Source organism: Oryza brachyantha, chromosome 2 (genome assembly GCF_000231095.2).
Source record: "Oryza brachyantha chromosome 2, ObraRS2, whole genome shotgun sequence".
NCBI classification, from domain to species: Eukaryota; Viridiplantae; Streptophyta; class Magnoliopsida; order Poales; family Poaceae; genus Oryza; species Oryza brachyantha.
The window spans coordinates 2,761,912-2,773,682 of record NC_023164.2 but is presented as its reverse complement, the minus strand read 5'-3'; the positions used below and the strand labels follow the sequence as shown (position 1 = coordinate 2,773,682).

Here is an 11,771-nt window from a genome sequence, read left to right as displayed (position 1 = left end):
CGATGAACACTTCGTATATACAAACTTTCTAAATATTAACATTTTATATACAGATTTTTTATATACAACTTTTATAATATTTGTAGGTACAATTTATATGACAATACTTTTAAAGTATGTATTTTTCTACTACTGTTAATTTTTTTCTAATTATATGATATTAAGACAGAGCTCTTTAAAGCAAGTTTGTACATACTTTTTTTTGTTTTAATATACCTTTTAAAAAAATTATCAATAGTCATAATTTAAATTTTTTGACTAAATTTTATTGTTAACATCAAATATTTACGAACAAAAGGGAGCACCAGGTATCCGAATTCTTGTCTTGTTTGAATGACTCTTGCTCATTTAAATTTTGCCAGACAAATTCATAACTGTAGGTAACGAGGCTGAAACGAAAAGAGACTGCAATATGTGAAGCATACATACAAGGCGAAATGTATGGACAGAATTCGGCGCACAGATTTTTGGCAAACCAAATTCGATTTCGCGTGAAATTTTTGCGATTTGTTTCGAAACTTGGGGTGATATTTTACAAGTTTCCATGCATTTTGGTCGCTGCATTTCTCTCTTGTGTCAGACGTCTCGGGCAGCTGCCTCGCCGGCGGTGAGCCACTCCCGGGCGGCGGCGAGGTCGGGGAGCACCACCGCGCCGGACCGCCGCCAGCCCTCCGCCTCCGCGGTGCGGAACCTGTCCAGCAGCAGCGCGTGCATCCCGGCCGCGCGCGCCGGCGCGTAGTCCTTGCGCATGCTGTCGCCGACGTGGAGCGCCTCCGCCGCCGCCACGCCGCCGGCCATCTCCAGCGCCGCCTCGTACACCCTCCTGTCCGGCTTCTCCACGCCGGCGACGCCGGAGAACACCCCGAAATCCCACTCCGACCCCTTCCATCAGCACGCACCACACCAGCCAGCATCAAGAAGCAGCGCGATTCTGATTCGAGCTCGATTCAGAGAGAGAGAGAGAGAGATTTATTTTCGCAGACCTGATTGAGACCAAGCGCAGGCAGAACGGCGTCCCTGTAGCGGCGCTCGCCGTTGCTGACGATCCCGACGGCGCAGCCATTGCGGCGCAGCCATCGGAGGAAGTCCTGCGCATCCGGGAACACCGAGTAGGGGGCAGAGGAACCGAACGTGCAGTAAATCCGTCGAAATATTCTCTCAAATGTGGCATCGTCGTACTCGTACCCAGCCTACACCATGTCAAGAAAGATCACATTTTGATTACTCTATCCGTTTCATATGTTAAAAGACATTTTAGCTATATTTAGATTTATATATTGATTAATATATATTATTTGTACATACTACTCCGTCCCAAAAAAGAGAATTTCTAAGTTTTCTAGGTTGAGCGTTTGATCATCTGTCTTATTTAAATAATTTAAAAAAATTAGTCACACGTAAAGTACTATTCATGTTTTATCATGTAGTAACAATAAAAATATTAATCATCAAAAATTTTTAAATAAGACGAAGAGTCAAAAATTCTTAAAAAAACATAGAAATTTGTTTATTTTGGGACAGAGGTTGTATGTTTGAATTCGTTCTATATAAATCTACCTGATACTAATGTTCGTAAGTTCGAAACAAAGGGACCGAGAATAATTTATAGATATTAATTATATTTTTGTTATTAGATGTTTAAAAACCAATACTACATAACAAAATAAGATGAAATAACCTTAAAATCAACTCTGAAATTAAGCTTTCAAAATTCAAAGTTTAGCTACGGCTGATAAGCTAATAAGCAGACGATGAAAAAGCTAAACACTGCAACACTGCATTTTTTTTTAAAAAATCATCTTTTTTCATGGTTTGAAAGATGATGACAGCAGATGTTCTGTTACCCTGACGAACGAGTCCCTGACACACATCTTCCACCAGTCGATGTTGGGCATGTCGGAGGCATGGCCGAAGCACGGGTGCTTCGCGGCCATGGCGGCGTAGGCAGCCTTGAAGCCCTCGTGCACGCGCTTGTAGTCAGGGCACGGCATCCCGGCAGACTTGGCCGCCATGCAGTAGTAGTCGCCGAGCTGCCCCCTGTATGCTATCAGAGTCCCGGTCACGTCCACGGTCACCAGCCTCAGCTTCGACAGCAGAGACATGCCTGGTGATGAACTGATGATCAGATTGCTGGCTTCTTCTTCTAACAGATTCTGTATCTTTGCTTTCGTCCAGAATTGTCAGACAGAGTTTTGTCTTCTGAACTGCAAACTGCAAAATGCAGAGTTATTCAAGAGAAGAAAAAGGAAGAATAGGACCTGACAAACTATTTTCAGAACTGAACAACTAGGAAAAAAGTATATCAAAGATCGGCTCAGCAACCTAGAAGTAGCAGTTCAATATCTCATACCTCTGACAACCAAATCACATTGCAAATGAAACAGCAGGAGCAGCATAGAGTAATGAGAGAAGATCAAGATCACATGTTATAACTGCAAGGCTTGAACTACAGGGCAAAATAGAAGCAAGAAAGAAGTTACCACCTCTATGAAAGCAACCCCTAAATCTGCAATCTCAGGATTGAGGCAACCATTCCCAGAAAAGGAAGAGCAAAAACTCTTTCAAGCAATCCAAGCAAGAAAATTTAAAGCCCACAATTTTTTCATTCCATTTATTTCTCAAGAAAGAAAAAAAAAAGGAGCAAGTAAAATCTAATGTAGTAGCCGTCTTCTTGCTTCACAAGAAAATTGAAGTGTGTTGAACAACTGGGCAACCTCCACTATTAGAGACCAACATTATTTTGCCACAATCAAAGATCAGCATTAAAGACCACAAAGCACACTCAAGCTCATTACCTCTCAAAGCACAATGATTAGGATTTAGAAGTATCCATTATGGTGAAAAATGGTGCCAGATATTTCTGTCTGCTCCAAGAACACGAACAAACGTAATCAGATATTACGACCCTTGACAAATATCACAGGAAATCCAAAGCACAAATTGATAAAACTAAGCATATTCATCATAATCATAACTTCCTGAACACCTCAGACAAGAAAGTGACAGACATTTCCTTTGGCCTCTAAATAATGGCAGCCTGAATCTGCAAGAACACAAACAAACTTAGGAGGCATGAAAGAATCAGAATAAGGCACCAGAAGAGATACCAAAATTCCTGGCACAAGGAAATGAAATGGCAAGAAACAAACCAATCTCACCTCAAATTCCAGATGGCCCCAGCACAGAGCAAACGTATTCTAATACCACCTGAGCTTCTGTGGCTTCGCTTTCTTGGCTGAGACTTCAAGAAAGTCTGAAGAAGGCAACAAGCTGCTCCAATGGCAATGTAGCCAATTGGAAAGGAACCAAAGGAAAGGCTTGCTTTTTTTTGTTTTGTTTTCTCCCTTGCAAGCTCCAAGATTTCATCTTGGAGTTTGGGACTGTTTGGCAAAAAAAAAAAATCTTATAAAATTTGGAGCTGGGGAGAGACTGGCTGCTTGGCCAAACTAGGGGTGGTTAGTGGGGGAGCAGTGGAATTTGTCGATACAGGAGGTTTTGGTCCACAGTTTTTGGTTTCATAATCTCATAGCCAGAAAAAGGAAAATTTATGTTTTTTTTTTCTTTCAGTGATAAGCAGTGTACTAGACGAAACGACAACAAGACATCCGTCCAGCCAGCTTATTATTTAAAGGTGCTTGCAAGGATTAAGGGTGTGTTCATTCGAAAGGATAACTGTGTGTATGTTACGAGCGTATGCGTTTTATATATGTTTAAAAAAAATCAGAAAAAGAGATATTTCGTTGTTATTACTGTATAAATTCAAATGTGACGAGCGATTTTGATTTTTACTAGTTTACGGGTTGATGGAGGAGCAAACAGCACCGTCGTCGTCTTCCTCCTGCCGCTGCTCTCAAACTCCAGAAAAGCCAGCGTCCACATCATGATCCCTCCTGCCTGTGCCTGAAATGGTCGACAGCCGATCGGGCCGAGAGGCTGCAGGGACGCCGCCGTCACGTCCGTCGCCGGCGACGGACTGGTTAAATAGGGCGCCGGAGCGGTGGACGTAGTGGGCGACCGTCATCGTGCCATGGCGCCCCGGCCGCCGGAGGATTTTTTTTATAATTATTTATATGTTTTTTTATTGAAAATTAACAAAAAATATATTCATGGGGGCAAGTCAGCACAGCCACTGGCAACGCTGTAATGATTTTTTTTTCATGCCGAAAACCCTGATTGGACGATCATATATATTCATGGGGGCAATTGCAAAAAAAAAATTATATATATAAAAAAAACAATGATAAATTTACAAATGCCCCATTTAACCAGCTCTTCACCATGTTGGTAAATCTTGGACCTGCTCAGCTCTGGTTCTTTATCTCCAAAAATGAACGAACTCGACAAAAGAAAAGGTATGGGCAATAACTACAAAAGAAATATGTAAGATAACCCAATTGAGATATAGTGTTCTTGGGTTCTAAACAAAAACATAATTGAGCACATATGTATCTTCCAGAAAACCATCCAGGCCATCGACTAGGTCTTTTACAGGCTTACTTTGCCTAAACAAAAAAAGCATGTTCTACTGCTACAACACAGCACCAAGACCATCTACCTGGGGAGCACAAGTTCACCATTCATGGAGAGAGGGAGACATGGCATGTTGAAGGATTGAAGATCTGCTACATGCAGGGTATGTATGTATCAGACTTGATGTATATTTACAGTGGTGGCATTAATCTCGCACATCGTCGTCATCGTCGTCCTCCTCGTCGACATCCTCACCGTCGTACTGTAGGAGGCTGAAATCCCTGGATTGTGCCTTGAGCCTCTCTTGGATCCGCTCTTTGATGGCAGTTCCCTGAGGAAAATTTTCAAAGCAAGATAAAGTGAGCACTGAATTCCTTGAAGCATATGCTATATTACACTGAGCGGCAGAGAGAGATCCACCATTGAGTGGCAGCCTTCCTCAAACTTCTCTAGAAAACCAGCAACCCATCGATCAGCGTTTTCTACCCACTCTTCCTGGAGTTTTGCCACTGTATTCCACTGCAAAAGGCCAGTTTATTTTCAAAACATTTGGACAGGTTAACTTTAGAGGAAATGATAGGTTTGTCGGTCTAAAATATTATTACGATATTTTAATAGATGATGCCATTGACTTTTTAGAGCACGCTTGATCGTTCATCTTATTCAAAAATTTTTACAAACATGTGAAAATGTGAGCCATAATCAAAATATATTTAGTAACAAAACCAATCATAACAAATTAAATAATAATTATGGAAGTTTTTTAAATAAGATGAATGGTTAAACGTGTGTCAAAAAGTCAACAACGATATTTATTAAAATACGGAGTAATTTGCAACTTGAAAAGGAAAAAATATTGTCTTTGTTTGAAGTACAAGGGTAAACAAGATACATATATCAGATTTGGATTCTTTAGGTTTTGAACACCAAAAGATTAGTTGAACTAGAAAAGAGAGTATGTCAAACTGAAGATATTGGCATGTAGCATCATCATGATGGTAAACTTGAGAATGCATTTTTAGCTCCCAATAAAAACCTTACTAGTTGAACTAACAAAACGTTATCCATAAAAGATTATACGTTTATATGCCATAATGTCACACTCAGATTGGTTATCAAAAGAAAATTGGCATACAAGGCAAGTAGCACTGCATTAACCAACTACTGATCAACATAGAGAGAAACTAAGATGGCAACAATTGTTAAACCCTACTTTGACACAAATTAGGAAGATTGTGAATATAAGTACCTTCTCCCCTACTTTTTCTTGGTGCTGCTTCACTTTGTCACGCAGGCTTTTTAATCCCATGTTAACTCTCAGTCGTTTTTCCTGATAAAGGTGCATCAAAGATCAGTTGGTCACCTCAAAACACTACCGCAAAACTGTTAAAATACAAAGACCACCTATTCAAGTTGGAATTGAGGTAAAAGTATCAGGTTAGTATCACATGCCTTCACATAACTGACACCAAGATCCTTTCTGGTGTACCCCCTGGCTAGATTCCGCATAACGTACTCATTATAGTCCTTAACAATCCGCATTATAATATCTGACGTTGATATCCCATCTGTGCGCTGAGTTTCCTTAAATTTACCAAGTTTTTTGACCTGATAAACATAATGATATTGTTCTCTGTCAGAAATATGCCAAACAGCCAAAGTACACACAAATAATAACTGTTACCACAAAAGAAATAATCAATATCATAATTGAACACAACAGTTTGGGAAATTAGGACTCACAAATTCATAGACATCATTACCAGCTCCGCTAGCATCAGCATACCTGTATAGATTTAAATAGGAAAAAAAATAAAAATACCAGCATAGGTATTATCGCAGTCAGAAGTGTTCACTATGTTAAAAACATAAGAAAAAGTTCATCTTACTCCCCCGGATAATTTCACTGGAGCACTTAACCCCTTATAAGCTTAAAATACTCGTATGGGGAGTAACAAAGAGAAATGCTAATAAGGAGTGGAGTAAACCATTTTCAACAGTTCAGGGGATAAAATGAGCCAAAAAACACTTTAGGGGGTCAAATTGATCTAGTGAAATAGTTCGGGTGAGTAAAATGGACTTTTTTCAAAACATAAAGGTCTTTTCAGAATGCTTACGGCAGAGAATCATGAGCAACAAAATCAATGTTATGCTTATCCAGGAACTCTTCTGTTACCACCCATGGAGCATCAGGAATGACTTCATCAACCCACCTGGGAATAGAAGAAAATATGTATTGTTATTATATTTAAAAAAAACTAACAAAAGATAAAAATATAGGCTTACTGAATACGTGAATAGAACAAAGCATGAGACAAGATTACTTGCAGTGACGAAGTGATTCATATCGCTCATCCTCTGTCATAACAGTTCTCCCTTTGTACTTATGTGTCAACTCATCATTGCAGCATCCAACAAGGAGATATGTGTTAGGAAACCTAAATTATTGAAGGAAATTCAGTCAATTAACATCTTTGTCGTATTACAAAAGATCCGGTAAATAGATTTCTATATATTGAATACAAATTTTAACAAGGCTGCTACTATTCAGAAGTTACATTAATACATGCACACAATCTACATAGCACAAAACACAAAAAAGGTGACTCAGTATGCACAAATCTATGTAACATATAACCAAAAAAGGGGTGGTTCCAAGTAGGCAAGCAAACAATTGTTTTTCTTTTACGAGGTGTGCAATTGGATAAAATAATAATGTTTGTCAAGATCACGCAGCATAACCTTTAAAGATAGAAACACAGCTTCATGCTTAAGAAACAGAGAATGACTGCAAGTGCAAGGTTCCTTGCAAAAGTTAAATATGCCTCGGAAAAGTCAGCACTGCACTTTCCCCATAAATAGCCGAAAGCATTTTCGAGCTCCTGTGTCTGCATGCCATATGAACACTAATATTATTATTTACACAAAATATATTTGAGGAAAAGAGAGTCCCAATCCCCATAAGCTACAGGGCTACAGGGTTGACAGCACATGGCACTTCTCATTAGTTAAGAAGTAACCATCCTACAACACAACAGGTCTTCTGTGAACGATAAGTGTAAGGAACTCATAATGGATCTTAAAACAGTAACTAGTTTGGAACAGAAAAGCGCATTTCCTCAGACCAGATTGATTTGATCACATCGAACCAATAATCTCAGTTACTCGACAGCTGAAATGCAACAAAGCAAGATTACCACACACATTAAACCGAGAATGGCACAATAATGCCAAAGCAAACAGCATTATTATTTGAAGGAATCTATCAATAGTTTTTCCTCTCTGAATGATCCATGATATGGCAAACAAACAAGAAAGGACATCCAGAGTCATATCACGTTAGGTGAAACCTACTGAAATTGCTCAAGCATGTCCCTCAAATGATAAAAGGCACGAAAAAAATCTGCAATTATCATCCATCCATTTTTCTTAGTAAGTTATCTACAGCAAGATTCACCGTCAGACTACCTCCTGATCGGCAACAGTAAAAAGACACTTTCTACACCAAATCATCGAAACGATCTACCCAGATAAGCATCGCAGATGACAGCAACTCGCAGGAGGAAACTGACAATGGCGTCAGATTCCCAACTAATGAACTAAATGTCCTAAAGGAAGCAACTTTTCTCGCTCAAATCTCTCGCTGCAAGCGCCCCAAAACGAGCAAACAACCTCTGATCACACCGTGCAAAGATCCTCCAAATCAAAAAAAAAAACACATAGCCAATCACGACATCACCACGAGGAACAGATCGAATCGAATGAGTAGAGACCCGCGAGAGGAGATGGAGGGAGGAGGGAGGGATTTCTCACAGCCTCTTGGCCTGCTCGAGCGACTTGGCGTGGCCGAAGTGGAAAAGATCGTAGATTCCGTCGGCGTAGACCCGGATCGGCCTGTCCCCCGCACCTCCGGCGCCGACACCGCCATTGTCGGCCGTGGCCCTGGCCGCCGCGGCCGGAGCCGGCGCCTCGACGTCTCCCCCCTCGGCCTCCTTCCAGTCCTCCTCCTCCTCCTGCGACGACTGCGGCTGCCTCGCCGCGTCCGCCGTGGCGTGGTGGTCGGCCATGGCGATGCAGAGGAGGAGGATTCAAGAAGGTTCGGGAGGGGAGGGAGAGAGGACTGAGAGAGGGGAAAGGGAAGGAGAAGAAGCATTCGAGAATCGAGAGGAACACGTGGTGACGTCATCATCATGTATCTACGTAAAATAATTAATTTTTTGTCACTCAAAATTATCATTGGGTCACATGTGATAGACGGATAGACAGAAGGTGACAAATATGTTATGTGATATTTGTAAGAGTGGCAAGAAGTTAAATTCGAGCAATTTTACAAAACTAAACACCTCATTTTTTTCGTTTTTCTTATACTCGTAAGCTAAAATTTAAAATTTTTAAAATCTAAAGTTTAGAGTTGACTTTAGAATTGTTTTACCAAAGTATATTTTTCAGCTTTGACCTTTTATATCGCTTAGAATATATATATATATATATATATATATATAAGTTTTATTCATAAATTATTTTGTTTATCCAAATATGCTGTTAAGATCATCCCAAAAGCGTATATATAAAACTACATATCTAAGACATTGTATTAAAAATTTCACAAAACTATATATTTAAGAAATTATATCATGAAGCTATAGATTTAGCATAAGTTTTATTAACAATATAGCTTTGTGATTTAAAAGAGACAACGTTGGAGTTCTAGAACATATAGTTCTTTCATTAAACATGTAGTTTTATGATATAAATATTGAATATGCAGTTGTACGATAATTTAGTCAAACTATATCTAATTTTGCGAAATTTACTGTTTTTTCTTTTTACCGTTTTGGATGTCACTGTCAGCTGGAGCCCAGGTGTGTGAGTGCATGACATGTGGTGTCTCTTCCTGAATTCTGAAAATGAATTTTGCTTTTCTTTTTTTATTTTGTATGACGGTTTTATATTAATTTGTATAACACAAGTTAAAAATAAATAACTTTTTAGACGGGTGAAGCACCTGGGAAGGAATGAGCCATTGCAGCCTGGCGTGGAACGATGATTGACTATTGCTAATTTGGGAATTTCTGTAGCTACATTTTCTTCTCGTAGAATCTTCAGAACTCAGAAACTCTTTCCCATAAATCGTAGAATCCAGAAAATAAACTAAACTTTTTTGGATTTCAGCTGCTTCTCGTGATCATAACCATAACCATAAGCTTCTCATCAGCTTTGGTTTTCTTCGTAAAATGGGCTGTGACAACCTAGGCTAAAATAGGATGGGCCGTCAAAGTTTACCATATGGGCCTTAGCATAATACGATTGCTGGTGGGCCGGCCTAAGTCCTTTCCTGTATCAGAGAGCAATCTAATCTACCTGTGCCCTAATCAAATTTGCACCAACACAGCATCACTAAGTACAGCATGTGGTTTTGGCTGGGAGTTCTATTTGATGTGTGATTTTCGGTTTTGGAACTTACATGTAGTTAGGGCCTATTCGCTTTGGACGAATTTCGTGGGAATTTCGGAGGAACTGAACTATTTTTCCGCGAAAATCTTGCATAATTTATAAGAAAGTTTCTAACATCCATCATGGTTTATTCTGGGAGATGAGCTTTAATATCAATGCATGTAATCCCTTGATTATAAAGTGATCAATTAGGTCAAAAACAATACTGCAACTGGGGTGTGCTATTGTCGTCAACTCGTCATCAAAATGGATTATTCCCCTTTTTTTTTCATGACTAGTAAGCAGCTAGCCATGGTGATTTCACTTGTTTGATCATGACGTCATCTCAAATTGACCCTCTTTTTTATTGACTCGGCCAATTAATCGAATTCTTGATACACTCGATTTTGGAGCTTGATTTTATCCTCAGTGATGCTGCCTATTTGACCTGGCTAGATTAAACTAAATTGCAGGAAGGGGGAAAAATATACAGGCCATCTAGAATCTAATAATTTGTTTGGTTTGAGAGATAGGATGATCAATTGAACGCTCAACATATGTTTGGCAAATATAGTAATTCTGTGGGCTGCTAACATTTCATCCTAAAATTAAAGCAAATTTTTTGGACAAAAGAAAGTATAACTTCTACGATTTGAACCTTGGTGGGTGAACTCAAATTATATCGGTAGTTAAATTAGTTATTTGTAAATAGTAAATAAAATAAAATGATCAAGAAACCAAACCATTCAAGCGAAGTAACTAGATAATTCCATAATACTTCCTCCGTTTCTTTTATTTAGCCGTCGACTTTTGGATCTAAGTTTAACTGTTTGTCTTATTCAAAAATTTATGTAAATATGAAATGTTATAAGTTAGTTTATTAAGTTATTTTAGTAATAAATCAAATCATAAAAATAATTAATAACTATATAATTTTTTAAATGGGAAGAATAGTGAAACGTAGGCTCAAAAGTCAATGGCGTAAAAAAAACATAGAGAGTATATAATAGACTAATCAACCATAACAATTTTTGTATGGTTTTGTTCAGCTCTAGCTAGCAAAAGTTGCCTCGACAGTTTTGTCCTGTTCGTACAGACAAGCATACATACTCACACGTATAAATACAGTTACAAAAACTACATGTCTCCATCTGAAACTACATGTATCTATCCAAGTGTAAAACGGGTAGAGAGTAATTAGGCGCGAAGCAAGCAAGCCTAGTTGATTAGGCAAAGACAAGCACTGGCCGGCCGTCACCGATGATCTCTTTCAAACAAGCACACGATGTTTTGGAGCTTAATTTGACACGTCAGAACTCCGCCCTCTACTAACATTGGATGATTAGGCATACAAACATTTTATATTGACTTGCATTATTACAACCATGCATTGCATGAAAGAGTGTGTTATTTTTCAACCAAATTAATTAGAGCATCAACCAGACCTAGTATATATATTTTTTCTAGTGAGCATTAGCGAAATTCCTTTTTGAATTTTTTGGGTATGGGCACAAATGGCGTTTTTGGAATGGTGCATGCCTTTGTGATATTGTCAGGTTTTGTATCACTCATTGTGATTTCAACTCTTATTCAAATATTATTTGTTTAATAATTGTTATGCTCTTCAAATTGAACACACAAATAGGTACGGTGTCATTATTTTGGCTTTTCTAGGGAAAAAGCCTGTTGGTACGTAGAGGGCCATCCCCTTTGCCCATTCGCCCGAACAATTCGACTCTCAGGCATGTCGTGACAATTCGACTCTCAGGCATGTTGTGACATTCGACTCTCAGGCATGTTATGACATTCGACTCTTAGGCATGTTGTGATAATTTGGCTCTCAGACAATGTTGTGACTTGCATATGCG

At 39.0% G+C, this 11,771-nt stretch overlaps 2 protein-coding genes across 2 annotated transcripts; both read right to left on the bottom strand.

Annotated features, from left to right (window-relative positions):
- Positions 1-346: 346 nt before the first annotated feature.
- On the bottom strand, positions 347-3,048 carry LOC102720956 (haloacid dehalogenase-like hydrolase domain-containing protein 3). Its single transcript, XM_006648294.3, has 5 exons — positions 2,987-3,048; positions 2,796-2,864; positions 1,845-2,211; positions 984-1,190; positions 347-882 (listed from the first exon to the last, which is right to left on the bottom strand). Exons 3-5 carry the CDS (start codon positions 2,100-2,102, stop codon positions 577-579), a joined length of 771 nt encoding a protein of 256 aa, XP_006648357.1. The 5' UTR covers positions 2,103-2,211; positions 2,796-2,864; positions 2,987-3,048; the 3' UTR covers positions 347-576.
- A 1,329-nt stretch (positions 3,049-4,377) lies between these two features.
- LOC102720680 (choline-phosphate cytidylyltransferase 2) lies at positions 4,378-8,595 on the bottom strand. The gene is made up of 8 exons (XM_040521047.1): positions 8,284-8,595; positions 6,795-6,908; positions 6,588-6,683; positions 6,214-6,256; positions 5,923-6,078; positions 5,720-5,800; positions 4,891-4,989; positions 4,378-4,801 (listed from the first exon to the last, which is right to left on the bottom strand). Exons 1-8 carry the CDS (start codon positions 8,535-8,537, stop codon positions 4,676-4,678), a joined length of 969 nt encoding a protein of 322 aa, XP_040376981.1. The 5' UTR covers positions 8,538-8,595; the 3' UTR covers positions 4,378-4,675.
- Positions 8,596-11,771: the final 3,176 nt, after the last annotated feature.